Raw genomic sequence first — 27,193 nt, forward strand, 5'->3', positions numbered from 1 at the left:
GCCAGCGCCAGCCCTCGGAACCATCTGAGATCTTGGAGATTTGGGTTTCCACTAATATCCAGCCCAATGCAGTGTCGTGGAGCATTTTTTTGAAAGTGGATATGAGACCACTCACTGGTTTTCAGTTTAACGATATGGCTGGGAGTTTCTTCATTGACCAGGAGAACAAAGTCGCCGTGGTTTTTGATCTTGACCCATCCCAGATTTGTCGCTACCAAACAGCTTACATCATTGGACAAGAATATGGAGGATACTTCAACTCTGTTAATATCGGAGAAGTTCCAAATCTCTGGATACCTGGCAGCGTTGGATATGCTGACACCACGTCTTGTATCCCGCCTGTGTGCTCCTCTTATGTTCCAAGTTTAGTGCAGATAGGTTAGCTAGTTTCAAAGTTTTCATAATTATGTTTCTTGCATCTCTTTTTACTTCCTTTCGTTTTTCAAATTTCAAGACTGATGTCTGCTGCTCTGCTTATCATGTGTAAAAGCATTTCATCATGTCATCCATGATAGGAGGCAAATTGATTTTACAGAGAATTTTAATCATATCAAAATTACAAACATTTTCACTATTATGAGGCTTTTGAAATGTCAATGTACATCAAGGATGTGTAAACAAAGGCATTGAGAAGAAAATTGTTGATCCTACCTTTCTTCTGGGAACACCTTGTGTAGAAAATTGACAAAGCGTTTTGAGTAAGTAGAAGGTTCGGTCACAGATATTGTCATCGGATCATACTGCAAAGATTTGCAAGTATGTTCCACTTTCTTCTTGGTGTTATACTCCTGCAAAATATCTATGATTCCCATGTACACAACCACATCGTATACTTCAAAAAGCTCAATTGTCGCTGACTCTTCCTTGTCCTCAATAAGCTTGTGATGAGCTTGTGCCGGCATGTTCACTCCTAATTGTACCCGCAGCCTAAAAAAATAGTTCCAATGACATTCTTCAGCTATAAGTACTGGTCAAATGAAGAAAGCAAAAGAGGAAATAAGTAACCTTGCAGTTCCAGGAAGAATAAGATCAACTTCCTGCTCGCCAACGGAAAATGCTCTGAGTGTGCTCCCTCTGATGTGAGGACCCGGTGCAGTATTCACGGAATTGGGTTCATGAGTTACCAAAAGCAATCCTTTTGGAGGAATGGAGTGTTCCTGAGTCAAACCGACTGAAACAAAAATAAACATGAAACTGTAAGTCAAACATGCCCCATTCCTTCATTTCTCAGTTGTGTAATCATCTTCTTAAATAAAGACATGAAGTGGCTTAAAAGCTTGTCGTTAGGATACTGATAGAATTCAAGCTCACGGCTGAATTACCTAAGCCATCGAAAAACTATAATATGATGTGAAAAAGGTATCCGCTTGAAACACTGGCACCTACCATCTACTGAAGAAACGCTTTCTTGATCTGACATTGCATTTGGAGGCTCAAGGATATCATTAAGTTGGCCAGGAGCTCTAAAATGTAATCCCAGTAAAAGACTGTAGTCAATGATGTTCAGCGATTCCAAAAACGAGCAGTCTAAGTAAATTTGCCTGCCATTTGGGGACAACAAGAAGGTTCCACAAACAATTAGAAACTTTCAAATGCAAAACACAGCTGTTTAATCGTTGTTTATGATTTGATGCTCCAAGAGATTGTAAGCGATTTCAGAAAGCAGATTTATGTAGAAAATAGCCGTGCCACATAAAGTTAGAGCTTCACTTTAGCAAGATAAATGATATAAAGAAAAAGGTATTGCACTCACTTGAAAAGGGCTTCCCGTAACAGCTTGTCCATATGAAATTCATAAGCTAGATCAAGATCTTTCAATGTGGTCTTCTCTTGGATTTTGATCTTTTCAGTAAATCTCCCTTGAGTTGAACCCTTTAGATCATAACGACGATGAATCTTCAATTCTGTGCAAAACATATTCCCCATGACTACAAAGCGTACCTATCAAAAGACCACAAAGCTTATGCTAAAAAAGGTGGAAACATAATGGAATATAAGCTATAAAAGGGACGAGAGAAGTTCTTACCTTTTTACCCCACTTGAGGGTTATTCTGTGAACTCCAAAAAATTTGGTTATAAGTGTGTTTTCATGGTCGCCTACATGTTCATAGTACTTAGGCAACATTCTGAGTAGAACCTAGAAACAAAAAAAGCTGGATGGTTTTAGTCATTAGTATCTGTTATATAGACATTTAGAACGTTACCACCAAATACTAAAGAGTTCAACAATATAGACATTGTTTCTGCGACATAGCAAGAGGGGCTTATAACATCACTCTAAACCAATACTATCGGTAAAGACGAGAAAAAGTCAAATCACAGATTTGTTCAGTTAGTTCAAACCTGCAACTCAGACTTTTTTAAAGTCTTGATCACAAATCTGTCGTCATGAGAAAGGTAGAAGATACTGCCACTTTTCCCGGGGGAAGAAATTTCTGTCAGGCCATCATCACCACAAATAGACATCATGTACTCTGCAGCATCTAACTTGAACATCTGCCTTAAATTCCTGAAACATTCCATTGAAAATCACGCACAGTCTATCAATTCAAAGAACAGGTTCCATAATCACTTGTTTCATATTTTTTCGTCCCACGGCTACGTAATCCAAAAAAGTAATGGATTGCACTCATTGCGTTTGGGAGGTAAACAACCCAAATCGAAAGTTCTGGCTTTCTCAAAAAGTAAGATTTTCTAGGATGCACTAAGAATCATGTCTATGAAGAAAATAATCCTTTTGGTTAAAACTTTCTGCCTAAAGCAGATAACATGGAACTCAAAGCGTAAAAAAGATGCACCTCTCTACAAAACTTACTTGCTATGTTACCCAATCTATACGGTTTATCGTTAATTAAACTACTTTATTTAAGAAAGGTGTTCTATCCGACCAAAGGAACAACTGAGGGATCACACAGAGCTAAGTAGTTCGTAATTTTTACAAAATACATCTAACTTGAGAACAGTATCCAAGAACTAATATACACATTCAAAGATTATCTACTCTGATTCTAAAGTTCTTTGGTAATCAGCCAGAAGAAAGCTGGTTTACCTGAAAACCATGGGACAATAGTCTTTCCAGGAGAAGTCGACAGATTTGTGTGGAGGGGTAAAATTGGAGCCGTCTCTAGGGAAGAACATCTTTGTTCTAGCGTTCTTACCAAAGTCAGAAGCACGCACTTCTCGCCTCGGCACTGGTGTAATTTTTCCTACAGTATACCTGTGAACCTCAAAAGATTGTTGTGTTAGAGGAAGAACTAATTATAAACCAATCTTAGTGACGTTTGCAGTAGATATACAAGGCCATCATATAAATATGCAAGCAGGTTGTCTCTTGGCCTGTATACGGATCTGAGTCTAAAATCAAGCCATATTGCAGAAATAATACTCATAATGTGTCATAGGCTATAACAGAGCAGTCTCAAGAATCATGAAAATTGAGAAACATATTTAAAAGAAGTGGTTTTACGTAAAGCTCTCCAGCTTGCTATGTTTGACGAAGAAGAATATTTTAACATATTAAAAAGAAGTGGCTTAGGTTGTTGATTTAGTTTACCTGATACCAAGTTGGAGATTTAGCATTAAGTAATAATTGTGTTCCCCCCTAAGAAAGGTCATTAAAGACCTAGCCCTGACTTCTCTTGGACGATTTGGAGGTTTAATTTTGTGTGACCTGTCAACGGAACTCATAATAGTTTCTCTAATCAAAACTCCTTGCATGTATTCCCTTTCATAAACAATACGGTTCTTATCTTGTCCCTCGCTTTGGCCTGAGCCAGAAAACCGTGCAGACTTAGATACTGGCCCATGACATGTAAAGTCTCTTGGAGGATCACAGGTGGTTTCACCAGCTGAAGTTTTCACAGAAAGACTTTGTGTCACAGTGTTTAAACTCCTTAGCTCCTCAACATTTACCGATGCACTGCGAGAAAGTACAAACTTTCCAGTGTCATCATATTCAAGAGAGCGACACCACTTCTTTAGAGATGGTTGTTTAGTTCCAGCAGGATAAAAGACTCCCTTCCCGTCTTTTAGGCCTCGGGACCAGGTACCATAATATAAACATCCATCAGCAAACTTATAAACTCCAGAGCCATGTCTAAAGCCATTCAACCAAAAACCGTCATAAAGATCACCGTTTTCCCATCTCATAACTCCTCTCTCACACATCTTACCCTTTTTCCAGTTCCCTATGTACCTATTTCCATTGGTCCAAGAATAACTACCACGCCCGTCTTGTAATCCTTCTTTCCACAAACCGTCATATAGATCTGAGTTACAATACTCTTTCCTGCCAAGCCCATGCCTCACATTCATTCTCCAGGCTCCGCTGTAGACAGACTCATCAGGTGAGGTCATGGTGCCAAAACCATGAAGGTATCCACCAGAGAAATCTCCCTCATATTTAGCTCCAGATGACCAAATAAGCTTCCCTTTACCAGAGATTTTGCCTTCATCCCAATCACCCTCGTAGATAGTTCCATCTGACCATGCATACTTTCCCTTCCCATTAGGAATTATTCCTTTCACTTCCCCAGAATAGAAATCACCATTTGGGAATTCTCTATCTCCAGACCTGAAGATACACAAAGTATCATTTCACTGAAGGAGGTAAAAATACTAACTTTCAGGAAGATTGATTAACAATAAAAAAAAACACCTCATATCCATCTGGGATTAGCTTTTGGTGATCCTAGAACATTGTTCCGCAACTTACATATGATTTGTAACCTGTCCTCTTGTGCACATGATACAATTTTCTGCATAAGCTAAGAAAAAACAACAAGATTCCTAAGATAAAAATCCATTCTTTAACTCAAGTCATCACAATTTGTTATCCACAAGCATACAGATTATGAATCAAAAAGTTTCCAGAGAATGAATTAATGATGCAGAAGACGAGAGATTCTCCTGGAGATTCCATCACTCATTTTGACTGAAAAACCAGAGCCTAAACTTGAGGGTCAACTAAAATAAGGTTCAAGCAATAGAAGTTTATCAGTGATTTGTCTCAAATCCAGTTTTCCCCAGAAAATAAATAGCCATTAAAGTCAGAAAGCAACTTAGTAGTCAAATATCAGCATTACGAAGAAATAGCTATTGCGAAGCAGATTGATTAAGAAAACAAAAAAGAAGTAATCTTTAATTTGTGATTTGAGTAAGTCATACACAGAAGTAAGAATCTAGAGGTCGAATCTTCAGAAGATGACTCTTACAAGTAAACAATTTCAAAGAAGAAAACAAAATCGGACCTGGATTCGCAGGAGACTTGCTTACCGAGATGATGAAACTTGTGAAATCGAAGAAGAAAAGGCTGAAGATTGATAGAGCAAAAGCTTTGCTTTGTTGCGTTGAGAAGCTATTGCTGCTGAGAATTTATTCTTTGAATTTGTGTTGTTGCCCCCATTGCACCAAGTTCCATTCAAACACCTTTCTTTCTTTTCTTTTTTAGCGAATTTATGCTCACCTCCATTTTTTTTTATTTTTTTCCTTATATAATATTTTATTACATATCGACTGTCTGGTAATAAATACGGACACATACTTTAAGAAAAGAAAAAAAGAAAAAACGATTTTATTCAGACGAAAATAACGACAGATTAATAATATGAGAAGCTTTGGCTAAATACAATTTTATACGAAAATATAAAACATATTAAGTAAATTCTTAATTTATTACCAACCTAATTTCTGTTTTCTCGTTACAGTCAACCAAATAATCATAAGTTCAAAACGAAATCAATAATTAGGATCGCATATAATGGTCAGACTGTCATATCATTCAGGACTCTCAAATCCATATTTTATTGCAACGTTCATTATATTTGACTATTCCACATATAACACACGTCTAGCTCATGTTACAAAAAAAAGGGTATTCACAAAATACGCGAACTGTTCTAGCTAATGACCTAATGTTATATACAAAAAAATGTATTAGAATACAATATTATCATCTTCGATCGTGTGGAAACATTTTCACATGTAGCCTTAACACTTTACATAATCTTAGCAAAAATGAGACTTATTAAACTTTCATATTTGAGTACTGAATCACATGTGGTTGATCAGTGGCCATTAACCCACCAGGGCTCTTGGTCGAATAAAACCTTTATTCCATCGAGATAAAAGCATTTTCTTCAGACACTATATTGTATATAGTATGTGGTGGCGTTGAATATGTGTGCCTTTGTGTAGTTAATTAGTTATTGGATTTGAATTTCTTAAAAAGTGGTGTCAGTTCAACCATAAATTTGTTTCCGTCAAAATTCAACAAATTATTTTCAAATGTCAGAAAAATTGCAGAAATTGTATTCCTCGATAAAGTAGGTCAACCAATATCGATCATATTTACATCTTCGAATTCTTACGTTGACTATTACATCGCACCTATATACTATCAAATAAACCAAAGTATTTATTGACGTTGACTAATCCTAACTCCACAAAGATGTGAACAATAACGATAACTTCTCGAAATCTTGAGGGAAACCCACCTTCTGTTTATATATCCGAATCGGACCAACCTCGAGGAGCTCCTCTCAAACTTTTTTGTTGGTTTGATGAAATAGTAAAACGTATGCATTTTTGTGTGATAGGTTTTAGAAACACAATTAAATCGCACTAATGCAAAAAAATGATTTTAAATCGGAAAAAGACGTTGCACACCGTCCAGGATCAGATTCAGATATCGCTGAATAAATAAAAAAGCCCGACCACTAAAATATTGTTCTGCTGATGATTTTTTAAATAACTAAATTTAGATGCGATTAACGATGTTGACGTCGGAAGATATATATAAAAGAGATATGGACGATGTTGTTAATCGCGATTCCAAGTGATAGGGACTTGGTGAATCGTGACAACACAACAAAACAAGACAAATGATATTGATAGGACCCTTACTATATTGCTAGTTATTTTTGTTGCTTCTGCTTCAATGCTTATTGGTTATTATTAGTATGGAGTTCAAATCTTTGTCTTTTCTTCTGTTCAACTAATATGTGTTTAAATCCGTATGAAAATAATTTAACGATTGGAAACTATCGAATTTCATTGTGCTTGTATGTGTATTCTATAATCCAATGACTAATATTATACTACGAGATTCGATTCCAATGACGGTGTAAGTTAAGTATTGTGATAGTGGTAAGCTACTCGCATATGTTACCAAAAAAGAAGAAGATAAAGTTACTCGCATATAATTTGAATGTGTGATTAGCAAAATACTGGTCTAGATAGTCCTAGCGTAGTATGAAATAGTATAATTTTACATGTTACATATATGAGTTAATAGGGGTATATCAAAAAGTAATATATGAGTTAATAGTTTTTTTTTTTTTTAAATACCAACTTTGTAGGTTAAGAATTCCATAAAAAAAATTGACCAAAGCGAGAAGAAATGGTGAAGTGGTTAAAAATTCAAAAAAAAACAAAAAAAAATGGTGAAGTGGGTGTCACGAAACGTATGAAGAGAAGGGGAGTGGGGCTGTGCTTGTTCCTTGTCGGTCTCCTGCCGTACAAGCCGATGCAAAGAATCTGTTTTCTGTTTTTGAATTCTTTCTTCTACAATACATATGTAATTTAGAGAAACTAGGTTCAATAGAAACGCCATTTTGTTGAAAAACATGTCAGTGATGACAAGTTATTATTTTTCTTGTATGAAAGTGCATGGAGCAATACATAGGACGCACAAAGAACAGTGCATGATGTGACAAGTGCGTGCGCATGGGAATATTTGTCCAGAAAAACTATTTTGTTACTGTACCTCTTTTTTTGTTTGTCAAAGATTTTGTTACTGTTCCTCTCAGAATTTTCGTCACCAATTTGGATATGGACAACATTACAAAATTTGGTGTTGCACTTTTTTTAACAATATGGCCCGTTAGATAATCCTTTCAAATTAATGGTTTGCCTAAAAGCCCATTTGTCTCTCCCGAAAAGCCCATCATAAAACGGCGTTTGTCCTTGCGTTGTTGAGGATGAGATTTGGCCATTTGGGATTAGAACTTTTTTCTAATTTACTATACTACCCTTCACTTCTCAAACTAGCACTAGATTACAATTAAAAACGCGGGGATACTTTGGTAAAAGAAACAAGAACATGTTCAAAGATGGATGGATACTTTCGTAGGCTCTGGCTCGGTTAGCTCGAAAAAACAATGGAGACGCCACTTCTTGTGGGACTCGAACTACGTTGTCCTCCTCATCTCTTCAACACTCACTCTCGTCCCTCTTCATCTCTCTCCATTCCCGCCTTATCCTTACGAATCCTCACGCCGACGGCGGCAACGACATCTTCCGCTGTTATTGAATTACCGGCGAACGTAGCAGAAGCTCCTCGTTCCAAACGCCATTCCAATTCATACCTGGCGAGAAAATCCGCCATTTCTGAAGTTCAACGCTCCTCGGATTTTCTCTCTTCTCTGCAGAGGTCTTACTATCTATTACTTATCACTTATCTTCAAATTCTGTGATTCATTTTACTTCAGTCAACATTTCAAAAATTTGTCTTTAAAAACGTATTTTGTTCTTAACAGAAGTAAACAAAAATCTCTAGAATGCTCAGTTCTGAAGTAGATGTAGTAGTGCCTGCTAATGGAATTGGTCTATACTCTATAGAATGTTAAATTGATTCAAATTGGGGAAAGTTAATTGACCACATCATTACTAGAGATACATAAGAATTCTTGTATCCAAGATTCGATTAATGAGCATGCCGTAATCTTTATACTCCGTCGTCAAGAGTGTTCAGGATCTGGATACTGTAGTTTCTCACGATGTAACTGTCCCCTCTGCAGATTAGCAACAGTTTTGAAGGTACAAGATTTGAATGTAATTTTGCGTGATTTTGGAATCTCTGGAAGATGGCAGGATCTTATACAGGTCTGTTGCTTTGAACATGGTTTCATAAAAACTATTGTATGTTTCATTGTTTCCTGAGGAACAAGAGTTCCAAGATGTGCATAGTCAATCAAAGTGTTTTTCTTTTTGTAGCTCTTTGAATGGATGCAACAACATGGAAAGATTAGTGTTTCAACTTACAGTAGCTGCATAAAGTTTGTTGGGGCCAAAAATGTCTCCAAGGCTCTAGAAATATACCAAAGCATTCCAGACGAGTCTACCAAAATCAATGTCTATATATGTAACTCCATTCTTAGTTGTCTGGTCAAGAATGGAAAGCTTGACAGCTGCATCAAATTGTTTGATCAGATGAAGCGCGATGGTCTGAAACCAGATGTGGTTACATATAACACGGTATGCCAGCTGAAGTTTTCGTCACTTTAGTGAGTGTCAAAATATTTCGCATATTTTCTTCCCTTGAAGCTTAGAACGATTATTCCCCCTTTCACTTATGATTTAGATCCTTTAGCTTATTGAGACTTGCTGATACGTTTCTGCATTTAGAATTATATAGGTGAAAGAACCATGACTGCATATGCAACATCTCGTTTCGTTTGGCTTCTGAATTATATCTTATCTTTGATGTCTTAGTTGCTTGCAGGTTGCATTAAGGTAAAAAATGGATACCCTAAGGCTATTGAACTCATTGGAGAGCTGCCTCATAATGGAATACAAATGGACAGTGTGATGTATGGGACTGTCTTGGCCATTTGTGCTTCAAATGGTCGAAGTGAAGAAGCTGAAAACTTTATCCAGCAGATGAAAGTTGAAGGTCATTCGCCCAACATATATCATTACAGCTCTTTACTCAATTCATATTCTTGGAAAGGAGATTACAAGAAAGCTGATGAGCTGATGACCGAGATGAAATCAATAGGATTAGTGCCAAACAAGGTTTGTTTTTCTCATCTTATGTGATAGATGGATTTGTGTGAATGACTTGATATGACTTAACACAACCATTATATGCAGAAACACACCCTAAGAAGTGCACATTAAGAAAAAAATGAAGAAGTGCTTTAGATGTCAATTCTCTCTAATCATGGTTTAGACGTCAATTCGTTTAAGCATGGTTCAGATTTAACATATATCTGACGTAGGTCCATTCTCATTTTTGTAATCATCGTTTGAGCTCTGTGTAAAGGGCAAAATATAGTAGAATTAAAGAGAAACTTTGATTATAGGTAGATGGATTGGAATGGCTGAACACATAATACCAGATCCTATCAGCTTCTCTGAATGCATTCCTCCATATTCTTTCAGGCTTCCTCTTATTGTTTTTTCGTAGTTCTTCTTTTTGGATATTCTTGTTTAATTGAAGGTTTTTTTTAACATGATTCATTATACTTTGTTATTATATTAGAGATTGGTTCCCTCAGTAATTTAGATTCCTTCTCGCTTGATTAACTCTAGCTGCAAATATTTGCAGGTGATGATGACAACTTTACTTAAGGTTTATATCAAAGGAGGGTTGTTTGATAGATCAAGAGAATTACTTTCTGAACTTGAATCTGCTGGGTACGCCGAGAACGAGGTAATTAGGCTATATTATTTTTTCAGTAGATCTGGCTGTATATATTCTAGAAAAGAGCAATATAAACCTGGCTGGAAATATAAATTTGTGCAAAATGTTGAATTTACTAAACATTTACTTTTATAAGTAGAGCTCATATACTGTTCCTATTTATTTGGCAATTATCTTATAGTCAAAAATTTGTTTTCTTCTCTAGATGCCGTATTGTATGTTGATGGATGGTCTTTCAAAGGCGGGAAAGTTAGAAGAAGCGAGGTCAATCTTTGATGATATGAAAGGGAAAGGTGTTAGATCTGGTATGTGTTTATTAAGCTGATGATTTGTTAGCAAGTTAGCTTTCATATTTCATTCTTGCCTCTTTAATGGTTGCTGCTTTCACTGCTGTTCAGTATAGGATCGGAATATATTGCAATGATATCTTGAGATAAACACTATTCATTGATTTAATTCAAGATTTGTCAATAACTTGGATTGAAAAATTCATTCTGTCCTTGAAGACCTATCTCTTATGAGTCAGCAATTTGCTACAACTAGGGGTGTCTTTATGGTTAGATATTTTCTCAGATTTTTCAGAACAATGATGTCAGTTTTCTTGTTTCAGATGGCTATGCCAACAGCATCATGATATCTGCTTTATGTCGAAGTAAGCGTTTTAAGGAGGCAAAAGAACTGTCAAGGGACTCTGAAACCACTTATGAAAAATGCGACTTGGTAATGTTAAACACAATGCTCTGTGCCTATTGCAGAGCAGGAGAGATGGAAAGTGTTATGCGAATGATGAAGAAAATGGATGAGCAAGCCGTTAGTCCCGACTATAATACTTTCCATATCTTGATCAAATACTTCATCAAGGAGAAATTGCACCTGCTTGCGTACCAAACCACACTGGACATGCACAGCAAAGGCCACAGGCTTGAGGAGGTAACAAGCAGCATCGAGGCATTGCTCGTTAAGTAATGCGAGATAATGAAAAATTTGCATTAACCAGACCCGATTTATGAAAAACTTGCAGGAACTTTGCTCGTCCTTGATATATCATCTCGGCAAGATTAGAGCTCAAGCGGAAGCATTCTCAGTCTACAATATGTTGCGATACAGCAAAAGAACTATCTGCAAAGAGCTGCATGAGAAAATTCTTCACATTCTAATCCAAGGGAATCTCCTAAAAGATGCATACATTGTAGTGAAGGTGTGAAATCCCTCTCTCAGGCAAATTTTAATATTCCGTCCATTGCGTTAATGGTCTAATTTGGTCATCATTCTGTTTCAGGACAATGCGAAGATGATCTCACAGCCTACTTTAAAGAAATTTGGCAGAGCTTTTATGATCTCGGGTAATATTAATTTAGTGAATGATGTTCTGAAAGTATTGCATGGTTCTGGCCACAAAATCGATCAGGTAAATAGCCAACCGGTAACAATTTGATGCTATTTTGCCAACGTTTTACTTGGAAATAATTTTCATTACAGTTGAGAAATAAGGAAAATTTCGTTCTTTAATCATACTGAATCTCATTTCTTGCCTTCACTGTGTACTTTTGTTTTCAGGTTCAGTTTGAGATTGCGATTTCTCGATACATTTCGCAGCCCGATAAAAAGGAATTGCTTCTTCAACTTCTACAATGGATGCCTGGTCAAGGATATGTTGTTGACTCCTCCACAAGAAACCTCATTCTCAAGAACTCTCATATGTTTGGTCGGCTACTCATTGCAGAGATCTTGTCAAAGCATCATGTCGCTTCAAGACCGATGATAAAATCACGACCAGAGCAAAAATTTAGATGTAAATAAGAATGTAAATTTTCTGTTTCTTTTTTTTTTTGTGGCCCGTCGTTTGGAATGAGAAAAATGTATGTACGTAGTTCATGAAATAGATGAGAGTCTAATTTGTAGATGTGCCAAATTTTATCGAATCTTACATACTATGAGAGGGCTTCTACTTTCTTGACTAAAAACTTACGAGCGAATGATGATTAATATTTCTCTCAATTTTGGTCCTGATCACTCATGCTACAGTTTTTCTTGTTCGTTGATTTATATCCATACTTAATCAAACAATGAAGTGATGCTTGAGGTGTGCACAAGTGAGCAAAAAATAAGTGTTGTATTGTTTTGTGATGTGTTTTTATATTTGAAGACATTGTTTGTTATGATTCTTACTGAGTTTCATCTGCAAATAAACAGAGTAAACAGAATATCAAATTGTTTTACTTGCTACTGGTTATTCTCCTTATTCGTCACAGTTGATAAATTGAACATTGGGAATGTTTTGGACTTTGTAGTAATCTTCTCCACCCGGTACCAGTTTCTCCTTCCACTTCATTCCTACAATTGTCAATTCCTTTAAGGAGGTTATGTAATTGATCCCACCCGGAAGCTTCAACTTTCTGCAATTACATATAGTCAAAGCACGAAGAAGTGGCATCGCCCTTCTTCTACTATCCACTCTTCCAACTCCTCTAGTTCTTCTAGTTTTAAAAAACATAATTGAGGAAAACCGCCTTTTGAGCACACCATTCTCCTTCCGACGAAAGCACCAAATGTTAATATAACTGACTTCAAATGCAGCAGCCTTTCAAGAATCGGGATTGGATCCTCCTCCATGCTGCAACACCATAGATATATGTGTGAAAGGTGGGGATGGAATAGATATTGATCAGGAAACCTTGGCATATGTATCGCCAACTCTAATTCCTTTAGGTGAATACAATTCAGAACAATTTCTCCCCCATGATAAGCTACACGAGGTTCTTGCCTATCATATAAATGAAGCACCTCCAGGGATCTCAATTGACCAAGAGATGACGATAGAGTGTCACTAGACCCGTCAGTAATAAATAGACTGAGCTCCCTTAGCTTAGTCATATGGAGGAGGTCCATCACACTAGCGTACTTTGTTGAAAAATTCATCAAAGACTCCAGGTTCACTAGGTCACTCAATTCCAACTTTGTTTTATCATGCATTGACATAGGTAACTGAAGGTACCTCAGTTCTTGCATCTCTTTCAAAACATTTGGCACATGAACCATCCCATTGAAGCCCAAGTTCAAATAGAGCAGAAGCTTAAGATTCCGCAGAGAAGAAGGTAGATGAGATATCCATGCCCGGTGTAAGCTCAAGAATCTCAAGTGGATGAGATCTCCAATGCTGGAAGGTAACTTCCCTCCTTCAAACTTTACCCGAGAAAGATCCAACACCCTAAGCAATGGTAAACTTCGGAAGCATGGGGTTGTTGACTCTAGTATACAAAACTCATCCTCGAAAGCAAAATACAAAAGAGATCTGACTTTTTTATTGATTGTTTGTCCCAAACTTGGAAGGGCATTACCACCATGTACGGAGAGTCTGCGAGATTTGCTAAGAGATCGAGCATTGATGGCAGAGGTGGCTGTAGAGACTTTGAAGATTTCTAGGAAGTTCTCCTCTTTGGCTTTTGATAAACATACTTCTCTCATCATGTCATGCATTTGACAATGTTTCTTTCTCAAAAACATATAGTTTTTGTCGATAGTAATCATATTTCTCCTCGCTAGCTCTTCTAGGTAGTCTTCTCCCTTATCTTGGATGGTTGTTCCATCGTCAGATGACGTTATTATTCCTTCTGCCGCTAAATAATTGAACAATCTCTTCACATGTATTTCGTAATATTCGGGAAAATGGGCTAGGTAAAGGAAGCAATGCTTTAAACACATTGGCAAATTTTCATAGCTCAGAGACAATACTCGATAAATCGAATTGAGATTGTCATCTAAGCTAGATCTTCCTGCGAGATGGGGTCCAATATTGTCATATACTCTTTTCCACTCGGGAACTGTATGTTTCGTAGCTAATAAGCCTCCCAAAACTTTAACGGCCAATGGTAGTCCTCCACAACACGTGACCATTTCCTTTCCCATGGCTTCCATATCTTCATCAACCCTTACTTCTGCATATCATCATAAGGTAAATAAACCTTCAAGAAGTGAACTGCAGGATAAAATTCACAAGATTCTTGATATTAATTTTATACCTGAAAGTGTACCAGTTTCGTCTCTCCTATGAAACACTATCTTCTCACATAGCTTCCAACTTTCTTCAGGAGTAAGGATTCTTGTTTTAAAGCCAAAACTTTTTGGATCTGCATGTATTCCAACACCTTCATTGCGAGAAGTGAGAAGCATCTTCCAACCTGGAAAACATTTCCAGTTACATCTTAGAGAACAAAAGGCATTTGCGACCAGTGTGTGTGTGCGTCTTGCTTGCTTTCATATCTCTCTTTCCCCAGTCACTAGTAAAATTTAAACAATAAGTGCCTTAAGTATGGACCATAAGAGCTCACCTCTTTTCCGCGGAAACACTGCTTTAATTCGGTCCCAGTCTTCTTCTTTCCATACGTCATCAAGAACAACCAAATATCTACCGGTTTCTAACAATTTAAAGAGTTTACCCTGGAGTATATGCTCGTCCATATGTGAAATGTCCCCATTTTGTGGTTGAAGTTCTTGCCAGATCCTCTGCCAAACATGCTTCTGCGTAAACTGTTGCGAAACAAAGACCCATGCGAATCCATCAAAATGGCGTTGTACCATGTCATGATGAAAGACTTGTCTTGCGAGAGTGGTTTTACCAATACCACCCATCCCAGATATAGAAACCACTTGAATGTTATCATTCTCCACCAAGTGACCAGCCAATGCTTCAACACTCTGTTCCACCCCCACAAGGTCGCTTTCAGAACTGTTAGCAAACGTTTGCCGGATCTCCTTTTGCTCCCTTTGTCTTTCTTGCAGCGACATCGAACTAGCACCATCGATAATCTCTTGTATTCCTAAACTCTTCATTCCCCCAATCACCTCGGAAATCTTCTAAGTTATGCCTTTGATATCTGAAGCAAATTTCCGGCGATCCACTAAGAAGCAAGCAAGTCTTCTCGCATGCTTCTTGATCCCTTTTTCTTTTGTTCTAAATTCGTTCAGAAGAAAGGATTCGATTATATCCTCAGCATCATAAACAATGTCCCTGACATCTTCCAGAAAGTTTCTCACCCTTTCACTTTCATGTTTCTTGGCATCGGCATCTTTCAGCAATGACTGTAACCTTCCCAGCTGACGCTTTAGTCCATCAACTTGTTCACCAATTCCATTCAATCGCGCAGATTCTCGATTCAGAAGCTCCCAAAGCTTATGAACTCCAAACAACACAACTCCTTCAGCCATAATAACCCTTTACGAGAAAATTTCATGGACAGATCGTTCTAGTGAGACTGAGACAGAAGAAACATTTACTAAAACAGAGAAGAACTTGTTTAGATAACAAACCTGTAGTAAGTATTGACTTAAAGATTCAGGTATTGTTTATATTATTATATTATATCAAATGGAACTGGTTCAGAATCTCGTAATAATTTCAGGATTTATTTTGAAGCAAATTCCACTCACCACAACAAAGTATAAACGACGGATCAAAGCAAAACAAGCAGACAAGAATTTACCTTCTGTGAAGCAAAAAAGAGCTTGTGTGGTCACGACAAGAAGAGCCTCAGATAAAAGTCCAGTGAGAGGGTTGACCCAAAGTCAACCTTGTCTAGCTAACCAATCCATTGGCTGAAGTGGTTTCTTCACAATAATATCTCTTATATTATTAATCTCTTATATTATTAATGATCCATCGCCACCTGTAGGTTCTTCATTCTAATCAAATCTCAATATATGATTGATTAAAAAAAAAAAAGAGATCATCAAAGAAGTCAGCATTTAATAACTAGTTTCTTCAATCTACTGAAAATTAAGGTACATTGAGTAGGCCATAGAAGTTAACAAAATATTACATCAAAATTTCTTTACAACTAAAATTTCAGTGGTCACAACTTCACCACGGTAATACTCTTCCCTCCGGTCGTATCTCTGACCCATCTTCGTCTTTGAAATCAAAATCAAGCTCCATGCCTCTTCTATCTCCATCTATACATTCACCATGAAGAACCTCATTGCTTTTGTTTCTCACTGTTTTTTTGCAGGACTGGCTTGGGCTTACTTCGAAATCATCATCCTCGGCTACATTTGGACTAATGTTCTCGTCTCTTCTTCTCTTCCCTGAATCGGGACTATCGTTGCTGATGATGGAGTCTTTCTTATTGGTTCCATAGTACTCGTTCACCGTTGTTTCTATTGTTTCCAACAACTGATCACCGTACTTGCTTACTTTGGCCCTGAAAGAGAGTTTAAAGATACACACCATCATCAAACACTTTTGGACTTTTCTTCATTTTGAGTAGAGGTTTTAAGATAAAGAACTACTTACTTCCCAAGGCCATTGATTTCAAGGAGTTCCTCTTTGGTTCTGGGTATCCGTCTGCTTATCTGCTGAAGCGTTGAATTGCTGCCACCACAAACACAGAGACTGTGAGGAAAGAATCGAATTGACCATGATCAAGTACAAAGCTTGGAAAATGAAAAGCGGAATGGTTTTTCAGACATACATGAATATATGATATGCCATGACACCATCAGGGGCTTCTTTGACAAGAGCTGTACGAAGCTTCCTCAAGGCTGTGTACATGTTGGCAGAGAGATTCTAGAGAAAAAGATCAAGGAACCAACCTCAGCAATTCAGAGTGGTAGATTCATGTCGACAAGAAAAAAAGAGACTGAACTAAACAGAACTATACCACATCTTTTGGAGGAGCATCTTCTGTTGTAAGTGGAAGAGTACTTTGCTTCTCTGATGTTAGCGGACCTTTTGCTGCGGTTGCCCCCTGTTTACTTGGCTTTAATACTTTTACAGAAGAAGGGAACCTGCAACAGATTATGGAAGTCTTAGCTAAAGTAATTTTAACAAGCCGTTAACACATAAAATACAGGTAATTGCAATGATTTGCTTAAACCTAGTTCCTATAAACCATAAAGAAAGATATAAGCGCAAAGTCATACTTCATCACTATAGTCTGGCTTCCAGAAAATAGTATGGTAGCCTTTGCGTTATTCACCTAGATACAAATAGGTAAATAGAGACAATTAGGGTTCCAGTTAGCTTACTATCATCCTCAATCATTACTGAGAGGGAGAAGCGAAATGGAAATAATTCACAATTAAGTACCTGGAGCAACGATGACACAGATCCATACATATCACTTTTCCTAACATCTTCCACAAGAATATCCTCTGTTACGAGATAATGCAAGATACGAGAGACTTCAATTTTCGATAAATGTTTTCCAGCTCCATGGAACTGCAAAGTCTCATGTCTGTGTTTCTTGACCTAGATGCAAAGAAAACAGTTATTTTTTCAAGAGATCGACCCACACTGGTTGGATTACGCTTTCATTATTAATTAGTCTTTACCAAGTATAGAAAAGAGACTATGGTTTATGAGGCCAAACAGGTTTTAATAATTAGCATAATCTGGAAGAAAAACAAAATATATGTGTAGAAATATCTCATAAAGCTTGAAGGAAGTATGGATAATTATTATTTGTGCATACCATTTGGTTTAAGGAACCTCTGTAGACTTCAAGAATATGAGCTGAAGAAAACCTTTCTCCTGTTTGCTTCACCAGTTCAACCTGTGCAACGCACAGAAGATAGTGAGATGTGACCAAAAATAACACATACATAGTGAGCATTCTAATGATTTCTGTACCAGTTGCCTTGTGATCAAGGTGACATCTTTGTCAATCAAACTCTGACTACTGCAACAATTATCACACGTTTTTTTGCAGTTTGTGGAATCGAATTTTTCCCCCAAATGCACTAGTTGTAGGAAACGTCGGCATTCCACCTCATTTTCGCAGTATCTAACCTGCAGCAATAAAATAGGAGAAATATCTCAGCAAGTATACCATTGAAAGCAAAAAAGTAGGATTCTTCACATTAAGTACCATGCGGAGAAGGTTTTCGGTATTTGTTTCAAGTAACCTCCCTGAACTTGCTACACGATTATACCCAGTTGCCATGGGGCTTTGGTCAACTCCTCCTTGGCTAATCATATGCTTAACTCGTATCTGAAATTATATTTTATATGCATAAACATGATCAAGAGCGGAAAGATGAAAGAACTTCATCGTTCCAGGCTACCAAAGCGGATAAGAAAAATACAATATGTTGGTTTATATGCACTTACATAGTCGCCATAACCGTAATATAAAACACAAGATGACCGCTGGCCATCCCTGCCAGCACGACCGCATTCCTTGATTACAAATAATATAGCTTATGTGAGTTTCTAGACGAGATAACAGTATCTAGCCTTATGTGGAATCAGTTTAATAAGATTTACATGATTGATTGTATAATTAAAAATACCTGATGATAGCCTTCTATAGACTTTGGGAGCGAGTGATGAATAACAAAGCGGACATCAGGCTTGTTGATTCCTGAAATGTGCAATGTTAATGGGCAGCAACATTTTCAATGAATTAAAACAACATTAGCAAAAACCAGTACCCATTCCAAATGCCACAGTAGCACATATTATATTGATTTCGTCCTTGCTCCATTGTGTCTGTATAAAGGCACGTTGCTCAGGCTCCATACTGCCATGGTAGAATGCTGCTTTATGACCAAACTCCTGAAAATAGTATCCAATTCTATGGTTCAACATAATATTTGTGGTATGCACAGAACTTGATAACGGTTCAATATACAAATGACCAACCTGCAACCGTTCAGAGACTTTTTCGCAGTCCATTCTTGAAAGACAATATATAATTCCACACTCATCAAAATGGTTTTCCTTAATAAATTTGTCGATGTCTTCCAGACACTTTTTTGTCTTGGGAACAACAGAATACCTGCAAACTTCTTGGTAAGCAGCATTCTGGAAACATATATGGGTTTAGGTAGTTGTAGATTACCATAGATTTGGACGATTAAAACTTTGCCGGAACACGACACAGTTAACAAGGCCAAGGGCTTGTACCACATCTTCTTTCACACTGGCTGTTGCTGTAGCTGTTAAAGCTAACACGGGAATGTTGGGAAATTTCTGCTTCAGAATACCAAGACTCTGTGTATTCCACAAAAATTTGGTACGTAAAAAAGGACAATTATGTTTCTCGAAAGTAAGAGGGTATGTTGTATGAAGCTTTTGATGGCCTAACCTGGTAGTCTGGTCGAAAGTCATGTCCCCATTGGCTCACACAATGAGCTTCATCAATAACAAACCGAGCAAGCAAACCACGAGAATTTAAGTTTTCCAGATGCCTTAAAAGAGAATCGCTTCTGTATTCAAAAATAGATAGTTCTTAGCTATGTATTACAAGTAATATCTTTCAGTGTGGTGAGCCTTGCATTAATCGTCCACATCTACGACTAATACCAATCTAGAATTAAAAGAAACCTCTGGTAGTACTGCATAATCCATAGGCCATAATATATCCTACCCGAGGCTAGTAATATGAGGAATACAGAACAAATTTAAAATAACAGAAAGAGAGTTTTTATATAAAAATAACAACTCACTTTGCTACTTTTTCAGGTGTGACATATAGCAACTTGTACTTAGAATGCTCGGAATTCAGCTCCTGAAAGATCTTTAGTTGTTCAGCCCATTCCATCCCGGCACTTAGGGAAGCAGCTGGTATATTGGCCTGTAACCATGATTCAGATATCCAAGTGTGAGATGAAAAGAATCCACTGAGAATAATTTATAAATGAAATAGAAGATATATATAGAATCGCCGGGGGTAGCTGCAGTGTTCACCTGCAATAGGTTCATTATCTGGTCTTGAATAAGAGACACAAGTGGAGAAATTACTAATGTTATTCCTCCACAGATCAGAGCGGGGAGCTGCCAAAGAAAGATGTTAGAAAACAGTTTCGAGAAAATAACTTGAAACTTTCATCATTTTTGATGTAGGATTATACAAATATCTCAGTGAAAAACAAGAATTAGATTGAAGAATCAAAGTGAAATTATAATGTACAGGTTTAAGTCTAGTGACCTGATATGTCAAACTCTTCCCTCCTCCAGTTGGCATCAAAACAAAAACATCAGAGCCACTCATTGTTGCATTGATAATTTCTCTCTGGTTAGGTCGAAACGAATGATTTCCAAACACTTTTTTGTTATTAACCTGAACTTTGCAAGGAAACACATGAGCACATTGAACGTAAGTGAACAAAGAAAAGAGAAACTCAGCAAATCACCTCCAATTTCCTTGTCCAGGGAAATTCACGACTGCTCCATTTTTTGTCGTTTGAACCTTCAGTGTAGGTTACGTCAATAATCTTTGGAACATATTGTTCCCTCTCTACAGGAGCAGATGAAAGACCATATCTATCTACAGAAAAGGAAGAATCTCTTGGCGTGTTCCAGCTATCACAGGCATATCTGCCTTGGTCACTTACATGTGCTCGAAAATCAGTTTGTGGTTGATCCATTTTATAATTTGTTGATTTAGGTGTTTCATACTGGAAAATACGAGTAGCTGTCGATGACAAAAACTGAGATTTTTGGCTTTCTTTATCTCGGATATGGTTCTCGAGCTGCTGAATTTGTTTCTTCAGCCGTAACCTAGCAACAACAGACAGTTGTGGTACATTAGAAACTGACCAAAAGTCAAGACATACTCACAGTTGTGATACCCTCAAATACTCAAACTCAAGAAACATATGCATTGTCTATTATTTCTTTAAGCCTAATCAATTTTCACTATATTATTCCCAATAAATTTTGCTAAAATAATATACCACTAGCCTCCGGAAGGAAGCCAAATTATTACTCTTATAGAAAAGAGCCAACTTTAACAGCAAAGAAAACGGGAACAAAACTGATTGGGATATAGACCTCTCTTGACGGAGCTGTCCAACACGATCAGGACTCAGGTCAGTAGCATCGTCAAGGAGTTCATTTGATATTGCAAGCAACACGTCCTTCATCTGCTCCACATGGGTTGAAGCTTCTGGACAAAGCCCCAACTGAGTAGATACCAACAAAATGAGAAAACCGATGCGTTTCAAAACCATTGAAGCATAAAAAAGAAGAAGAGAAAAGCGGTGCTCATACCTTTATTCCATGACTACAGTTGGAACATAATTCAGGAGGCAGATTGCACTCTTCTTCTAATCTGGAAGCACTTCTATCTACAGGTGGAGTTCTCAACGAAAAATTAGACACTGATGGCTGTGGGGTACTTGTTGAATGGTAGTGTTCCATCACTATTTGGTCGACGTCAATATTCTGTATCACAAAGTTTTAACATGCTTGAATTGACAAGTTTCACCACCAAAAATTATTCTGCATAAGCATATACGAAAGTCTATACCATAGTGTAAGCTTTAAGTGGTTTTATATTTTAATATTTTCTGTCATGGAAATGTGCTAAAAACTTAAAGATACTACAAATACAAGAATGAGAACATAAGGAAAAAAGATGTGCTACTTTTGCTGACAACATTACCTCAAGTATGTCATCATCATCCATATCATCAAGACATGCTTTTCTAGATTCGAACTGCTCAGCTGGGAATGCAGAATTCCCGAATGACTTCTCCACACCATTTAAATGCGTGCAACTGGGTTCTGATTCTCTGATCTCATTGTTTCCCCGTGGAAACTTTTCAGCAACTATTTTATCATCACCAGGGACAGAGGAAGGGAAACTATGAAAGGATCTTCCAGTTCCTGAAACATTCATTGCACTTAGGTTTGGTCGAGTGCTCGAATAAACAGAACCACCAGTGCTAGATATAACTTTTGCGGTAGATCTCTCTCTTGCAGAATAAGAGTCATTGGTGCCAACATCAATGGGGGGAGTAACGCCAGGTCTTAGGTAGGTATTATTTACTGAAAGACTTGAAAGAGCACGCCAAGCCTGCCCACATAGGATACCAATAACTAACATATATGTACAGTTCATGAAAAGAGGTCTATATACAAGGGAAAGGTCAACCAGAAACTAGGAGAAAATAGGAACTACGATGAGATAAATTGTTTACTGAAAGAAATGGAAAGAGAAAGAAAAACATGTAATGAAGATCCTGCTTATGACCACAATTGAAAACTATAGTTACCACCACAATATCCCTTCAAAAAATATTACCTTTGAAATTTGCGGGTGCGCCAAAGTATGCACATTCACACTGGGAAACGCAATTGACCTAGGCAGAAAGAGAACAAAGCTTTTCAAATAATTGTGAATCACATAGTTGTAAACATATTTAAGAAGAAGACAGAACAAAACATAACAAGATTTCCATCACTACCATAGTGAGATACATCAAAGAGACATATGATGCACATATCATCTAATATTATTTGGAGCAGTTTGGTGGTATGAAAGTCGAGCCATGTAAAAGCTGAAGCCTCTAGTTTGTACAAAGCTATTGATAAGGAAACAAAACACGCATTGTCACATAGAACCAAGTGATGCTGGAAAAGCGATATAACACAATGTGGTGGAAACCTATCCATCAATCACTGACTTCGTTTGATAATTCATCTTCAAAAGTTCTACTTCTACAAATCCAAACAACAGAGAGTACTGGGCCAAAGTAAATGACAATAGACAGAAGGAGATGACTGTTGTCGAAAGAAGGAACATATGGCCATAATACCTTGCAGCCATATCTCTAGGCTTTTGGCTTTCTAGGGCGTAAAGGACATTGGAGCTCAGAAACTTAGTCACCGATGATGAACTCTCGAGCGCCTTTGCATGTTCTGACCAATTCGTTTGAGGACCTCTAGGTTTCTGAACTTCGGGGAGGTGACTCCTACTGCATTGTAAAAGTGAATAACGAAGATCAAACAAAAGAAGAAACTGGCAGAAATATTGGAATAAACCAGAGTGTTACAAGGAAAAGACTATTCTTGCCTCATTTGATTCGAATTAATCATGGGTCTAACATGTTGAAGAGGTTCCAGTAATTTTTACTTCCTTTGACACCGCAATTCAGTCACTTAACAAACAAATAAAAAAAGAAATTGCATTCAGATTAGTGGGTGCTGATGATAATGAAACACGAACAGGAAAAAACTGCACATTATCACTGAGACTATACATACACAATTATCAAATCCAGTGAGACACAACGAATCGGTTAGTTATTACCCACCTATTTCAGAACTTGGAAGACAATAAAATACTCCCAAAAAAAAAAACAGGAAATTGAAGTGAATCGATCAGTCATGAGTCTAAAGGATTAATCTTTACCCATGCGAAACGAAATCCCTAATCGACAACTAAATATTAACACTCGTAGGACGAAGAAACGCAATCGGTGTGAGAAAGAACAAAACGAAAACCCTAAAAATGACTTTGAAACGAAAGCCAGGAAATACATTTTCGATTCAGTGGAGTCTCTTGCTTCTGTAACGTTGCTTTTAACACTCCGGCGGCGAAACAATCAGGGAAGTCGGCGAGACGAAGCACAGGATAAAATGGCCACCACCGACTTGAGCTCAAGGCCGTAGAAGATTATCCGGTTTCCTAATGGCGGGATATTTTCCCTCTAATATATTCACATTTCGCATCAGAAACAAAAAAACAAAAGAAAACAATTATTTTTGAATTCCGAACATTTCAATTTGATTTTTTGTTGACATTTGTATTTTATAGATTTGCATTTTCAAAAAAATGATAAGGAACGAAAAAAAATAAAAATAAGAAATCCAAAAATCAAATACATGAATCTTTTCGGAAAATAAAATCTAATTTACAAAAATATTTATTGGAGGTCACAATGTTCATAGTACCATGCGTAGCAAAGGACTCATTCTCATCATCAACCTCTCTGTTTGTTCATCTTATACTGCAAATTTTACAAATCTCCAAAACCAGAACCAAAACCTTAGCCAAAGCATTGTAAAGGCAAACACGAGAACAGAGACTTTTCAGTTTCAACAAACCAACGACGACTTCTTTCTTACACAGACCAAAAACCAAAATATCAACTTATTCTCACTTCTCCACTTGCGTGTACTTCCTTTACAGTCTTATCGTATTCATCCTCATCGTCTTCCTCTTCTTCCACCTCCTCCTCTTCCTCCTCCACGTCTTCTGCATCTTCCTCTTTTCCATCTGCATCCCCATTTCCTCCCCAGCCAAAACCTCCGATGGATCGGGAAACAGGAGGCGGTGTTTTGGCGTCAGCCACTATCTTCATGATCTCTTCAACGGTCTGAAGGGAGAAGGTTGGGTTCTCTTTCTTGAAATATGCAGCTTGAGCTGTCTCTGTGAGTTCCCTTGGCAAATTCTTTAGGAACCATGAATGTTTCTTGATTTCTGCAATGGTGATCCTCTACGAAACAACAAGTAGCTCAATTGTTCAGAAAAATCAAAAGGCATCTTTGAAAACATTTAGTTCAGTTGATTGATGTATACCTTGAGTGAATTGGCGACAAATATACGGGAAAGGAGATTTTTACAATCCTGTGAGATATGGACGTAGTCCGGGATCTTGTACTGGACAGCCATTATTTTCTGTATAACAAGATCACACATTGACGAATAGGATGTGGCGAAAGCGAGATATGCAGATACATGGCTTCAAAAAAGAAACCTACTTGTATTGTTTTCCTGAAGTTCTTGGGGTCTTCCTGGTCTTCAAATGGGTATGCTCCAACCAGCATGACATAAAGAGTCACACCACAAGACCATACATCAGCCATCTGAAAGAAGAAAAAATGCTTCAAATCTTAGCGACTTCCACAAAGATGACTTTTTAAATTCAAAAGTAAAAATGTAAAGAGCATGACAATATCATAAATACTCATGGGTTTATGGAAGTTCATTGCATTGTGCATGATGCTTGATTACCTTGCCATCATATTCTCTTCGAGAAAGGACCTCAGGTGCAATATATGCTGGAGTTCCAACTGTTGATTTGGGCCTAGAGTGCAGCAGAGAGGACTAAAAAAAAGAGAATAACAAATCACAAAAGAGGATCTCGTCGACAAGGGGGGAACTTGGATTTTTTTTTAGTGTCAGACCTTGGAATAACCAAAATCACAGATTTTCAGACGTGGAGCAGGACTTCCATCCAAGAGCGTATTCTCGAGCTTCAGATCTCTATGGCATATTTGCTGCAACAAAATAGTCAACACATGATTAAAAAAAAACGACTTCAAACAGCCAATGGATAAGTAAATTTTGCTTAAGTCATTGTCTCTACATTACCATAGCATGGCAATAGCTAACACCTGATATAAGCTGCTGGAAGAAATATCTCGCCTGGAAAAGAGAGAAAGGATTAGAACGTAGACCCTAACTGTTTAATGCCTGATACTAAATAAAAGGAGGTTCACATGTTTTCTCTTGTTCCCTTCCTCCTAATCTTTCCAAAGACCATGCAGATTATCCTAAATACTAGTAATTTCATATTCGCAAAAGCACAGCACAATTTTTCAAATGGCAAGCTCACCTCATCCTCACTAAATCTTCCAGCACTGCATATACGCTCGAATAGTTCACCACCAGCAGCATATTCCATGGCAATGGCAAGATGGGTTGGAGTCAACACCACCTATAAAATCCATAAACCCAACAAGGAATGCAAGATGAAAGATATAAGAGATTATCAACAAACTTTTTCATAGCAAGAACACCACCCATGTCAAGCAACAAGAAATTCACTAACCTCCTTGAACCGGATTATATTCGGATGGCGAAGTGATCTGTGATTAATGATCTCTCTTGCCACATTCTCATCAATCTGTATCAAAAAAAACAAACAAAGCAAATACTCATTGTACAAATCTTTTCAGGAAAAATATTACAACTACAAGATAACTAACGTTACGTTAAACACCCAATCAGCTAACGATAAGAAATTTACAAAAAAAAATCGACTCTTCTGCTTAATAGCAATTCATTCCAATTATGCATATCTGGGTATAGGATCACCAGCTCATGGAGAGCAATGAAAACACAAAAACAGAGAGGAATATACCTTAGGACCACGCTCGATGTACTTCATGGCAACAAGTTCCTTAGAGTTTTTGACCTTCATGAGCCTGGCAACTCCAAAATTCCCAGCACCTATGTCTTTCACCAGCTCGTACTTGTCCATTCTCGCTCGACAACCCTAATTCCAAACACACAAAACAGAAAGGAAAAACCCAAACAAAAAAAAAATCTCCAAAATTCTCGTTGAAATTCAAGTCCAGTTCTAGCAGCTAAGAATTTCACGTGAAAATGAAACAAGATTAAAAAAAAAAAAAACAGTATCCCAAAATCAAGGATGCGATTCCGAGATCTCGCGATTCGCAAAGAAAGTGGGAAAAAAAAAGGGAAAGAGATGACGATGGAAGGTTAATTTGAGATTTGGATTGGAGAGATTTCAAGCCTAAGCGAAGAATCAACTTTCTTTTTCTTTTTTTTTTCTTGTTGGAATTTTTCTTTTTTCTTTTTTGGGGTGAAATTAATAGAGAAATAATGATGAGAATGAAGAAGAATCTCCCCTGCCTAAACAAACTCCCATCATGTTTTTTTTTCCATTTATTTAATTAATACGAGATTTTTTAAAAGAAAGAGGGACCCACAAGTTTCCATGCGATCCATACATGTTTGTTTCCCTTGCTGATTCGAGTGTATAACTACGTTTTTTTTTGTCACCAACGCGCTTTTTTTCTCCCTAATTCAACACTTCAACTATACACTATTTACACGACACGAGTGGTCAGCAGCAAGCAAATTCGCCTTAGATTCTTTTGGTTCTATATAGAGAGAGTCATTGTCCATAAATCACATTTTTCTCTATGAAGATTGTCACTCAAACGTAACCTTTTAATGAATTTATGTCATGATTTTCATCTACTTTTAACATTTTTCAACATATATA

General features: G+C 37.3%; 5 protein-coding genes across 13 annotated transcripts; 1 reads left to right on the forward strand and 4 right to left on the reverse strand.

Moving 5' to 3' along the window:
* Window positions 1-383: 383 nt before the first annotated feature.
* AT1G10900 (Phosphatidylinositol-4-phosphate 5-kinase family protein) lies at window positions 384-5,502 on the reverse strand. Of its 3 annotated transcripts, none has more exons than NM_100965.5 (10): window positions 5,275-5,502; window positions 4,658-4,766; window positions 3,554-4,573; window positions 3,050-3,217; window positions 2,344-2,509; window positions 2,027-2,137; window positions 1,754-1,941; window positions 1,387-1,541; window positions 1,006-1,171; window positions 384-927 (listed from the first exon to the last, which is right to left on the reverse strand). In NM_100965.5, the coding sequence occupies exons 2-10, from the start codon at window positions 4,666-4,668 to the stop codon at window positions 648-650; spliced, it is 2,265 nt and encodes a 754-aa protein (NP_172559.2). In that variant the 5' UTR covers window positions 4,669-4,766; window positions 5,275-5,502; the 3' UTR covers window positions 384-647. The 3 variants fall into 3 exon arrangements, with proteins under 3 accessions (NP_172559.2, NP_001322319.1, NP_001322318.1); NM_001331940.1 differs by having other exon boundaries at window positions 5,250-5,502; NM_001331939.1 differs by having other exon boundaries at window positions 4,658-5,502.
* A 2,584-nt stretch (window positions 5,503-8,086) lies between these two features.
* EMB3103 (Pentatricopeptide repeat (PPR) superfamily protein) lies at window positions 8,087-12,439 on the forward strand. 2 transcript variants are annotated; one of them, NM_100966.3, is made up of 10 exons: window positions 8,087-8,431; window positions 8,799-8,883; window positions 8,995-9,255; window positions 9,493-9,795; window positions 10,331-10,435; window positions 10,632-10,731; window positions 11,037-11,356; window positions 11,448-11,624; window positions 11,706-11,834; window positions 11,984-12,439. In NM_100966.3, exons 1-10 carry the CDS (start codon window positions 8,160-8,162, stop codon window positions 12,224-12,226), a joined length of 1,995 nt encoding a protein of 664 aa, NP_172560.2. In that variant the 5' UTR covers window positions 8,087-8,159; the 3' UTR covers window positions 12,227-12,439. The 2 variants fall into 2 exon arrangements, with proteins under 2 accessions (NP_172560.2, NP_001320560.1); NM_001331941.1 differs by having other exon boundaries at window positions 11,706-12,439.
* LOV1 (NB-ARC domain-containing disease resistance protein) lies at window positions 12,432-16,036 on the reverse strand. 5 transcript variants are annotated; one of them, NM_100967.3, is made up of 4 exons: window positions 15,907-16,036; window positions 14,755-15,638; window positions 14,446-14,604; window positions 12,545-14,361 (listed from the first exon to the last, which is right to left on the reverse strand). In NM_100967.3, exons 2-4 carry the CDS (start codon window positions 15,254-15,256, stop codon window positions 12,839-12,841), a joined length of 2,184 nt encoding a protein of 727 aa, NP_172561.2. In that variant the 5' UTR covers window positions 15,257-15,638; window positions 15,907-16,036; the 3' UTR covers window positions 12,545-12,838. The 5 variants fall into 5 exon arrangements, with proteins under 5 accessions (NP_001322204.1, NP_001322203.1, NP_001322205.1 ...); NM_001123794.1 differs by lacking the exon at window positions 15,907-16,036 and adding an exon at window positions 15,734-15,798 and having other exon boundaries at window positions 12,672-14,361; NM_001331944.1 differs by having other exon boundaries at window positions 12,432-14,361; window positions 14,446-15,638; window positions 15,907-16,020.
* Window positions 16,037-16,127: 91 nt separating this feature from the next.
* On the reverse strand, window positions 16,128-23,937 carry RECQ4A (DNA helicase (RECQl4A)). The gene is made up of 26 exons (NM_100968.3): window positions 23,694-23,937; window positions 23,227-23,311; window positions 22,970-23,128; window positions 22,456-22,513; window positions 21,814-22,227; window positions 21,420-21,593; window positions 21,201-21,331; window positions 20,561-20,927; window positions 20,356-20,487; window positions 20,115-20,201; window positions 19,874-20,001; window positions 19,513-19,633; window positions 19,267-19,418; window positions 19,068-19,203; window positions 18,857-18,980; window positions 18,716-18,786; window positions 18,534-18,602; window positions 18,292-18,414; window positions 18,054-18,212; window positions 17,896-17,976; window positions 17,511-17,672; window positions 17,345-17,400; window positions 17,083-17,209; window positions 16,894-16,988; window positions 16,716-16,793; window positions 16,128-16,623 (listed from the first exon to the last, which is right to left on the reverse strand). The coding sequence occupies exons 2-26, from the start codon at window positions 23,247-23,249 to the stop codon at window positions 16,284-16,286; spliced, it is 3,567 nt and encodes a 1,188-aa protein (NP_172562.2). The 5' UTR covers window positions 23,250-23,311; window positions 23,694-23,937; the 3' UTR covers window positions 16,128-16,283.
* On the reverse strand, window positions 23,925-26,864 carry SNRK2.4 (Protein kinase superfamily protein). 2 transcript variants are annotated; one of them, NM_001035944.2, is made up of 10 exons: window positions 26,303-26,860; window positions 25,991-26,065; window positions 25,775-25,876; window positions 25,659-25,682; window positions 25,531-25,584; window positions 25,344-25,436; window positions 25,171-25,263; window positions 24,918-25,022; window positions 24,736-24,834; window positions 24,065-24,652 (listed from the first exon to the last, which is right to left on the reverse strand). In NM_001035944.2, the coding sequence occupies exons 1-10, from the start codon at window positions 26,420-26,422 to the stop codon at window positions 24,302-24,304; spliced, it is 1,116 nt and encodes a 371-aa protein (NP_001031021.2). In that variant the 5' UTR covers window positions 26,423-26,860; the 3' UTR covers window positions 24,065-24,301. The 2 variants fall into 2 exon arrangements, with proteins under 2 accessions (NP_172563.1, NP_001031021.2); NM_100969.4 differs by lacking the exon at window positions 25,659-25,682 and having other exon boundaries at window positions 23,925-24,652; window positions 26,303-26,864.
* Between the last annotated feature and the right edge of the window lie 329 nt (window positions 26,865-27,193).

The sequence above is a fragment of the Arabidopsis thaliana genome (genome assembly GCF_000001735.4).
Source record: "Arabidopsis thaliana chromosome 1 sequence".
In the NCBI taxonomy this organism is placed as follows: domain Eukaryota; kingdom Viridiplantae; phylum Streptophyta; class Magnoliopsida; order Brassicales; family Brassicaceae; genus Arabidopsis; species Arabidopsis thaliana.

Excerpts from the sequence above, each read along its gene's own strand:
- EMB3103 (NM_100966.3), top strand. The coding sequence starts at position 8,160 with ATGGAGACGCCACTTCTTGTGGGACTCGAACTACGTTGTCCTCCTCAT. Across the intron at positions 8,432-8,798 it reads TTTCTCTCTTCTCTGCAGAG|ATTAGCAACAGTTTTGAAGG; the intron begins GTCTTACTATCT and ends TCCCCTCTGCAG. Across the intron at positions 11,357-11,447 it reads AAGGCCACAGGCTTGAGGAG|GAACTTTGCTCGTCCTTGAT; the intron begins GTAACAAGCAGC and ends AAAAACTTGCAG.
- AT1G10900 (NM_100965.5), bottom strand. Across the intron at positions 1,542-1,753 it reads TTACGGGAAGCCCTTTTCAA|GCAAATTTACTTAGACTGCT; the intron begins GTGAGTGCAATA and ends CCCAAATGGCAG. Across the intron at positions 928-1,005 it reads ATTCTTCCTGGAACTGCAAG|GCTGCGGGTACAATTAGGAG; the intron begins GTTACTTATTTC and ends CTATTTTTTTAG.
- SNRK2.4 (NM_001035944.2), bottom strand. The coding sequence starts at position 26,422 with ATGGACAAGTACGAGCTGGTGAAAGACATAGGTGCTGGGAATTTTGGA. Across the intron at positions 25,023-25,170 it reads GAAGAGAATATGATGGCAAG|ATGGCTGATGTATGGTCTTG; the intron begins GTAATCAAGCAT and ends TTCTTCTTTCAG. Across the intron at positions 24,653-24,735 it reads TTGTCGCCAATTCACTCAAG|AGGATCACCATTGCAGAAAT; the intron begins GTATACATCAAT and ends GTTGTTTCGTAG.
- LOV1 (NM_001331943.1), bottom strand. The coding sequence starts at position 15,256 with ATGAAGAGTTTAGGAATACAAGAGATTATCGATGGTGCTAGTTCGATG. Across the intron at positions 14,605-14,754 it reads AGTGTTTCCGCGGAAAAGAG|GTTGGAAGATGCTTCTCACT; the intron begins GTGAGCTCTTAT and ends AATGTTTTCCAG. Across the intron at positions 14,362-14,445 it reads CGAAACTGGTACACTTTCAG|AAGTAAGGGTTGATGAAGAT; the intron begins GTATAAAATTAA and ends GATGATATGCAG.
- RECQ4A (NM_100968.3), bottom strand. The coding sequence starts at position 23,249 with ATGATTAATTCGAATCAAATGAG. Across the intron at positions 18,415-18,533 it reads ATTACGGTTATGGCGACTAT|ATACGAGTTAAGCATATGAT; the intron begins GTAAGTGCATAT and ends ATATAATTTCAG. Across the intron at positions 17,977-18,053 it reads CCTTGATCACAAGGCAACTG|GTTGAACTGGTGAAGCAAAC; the intron begins GTACAGAAATCA and ends TGCGTTGCACAG.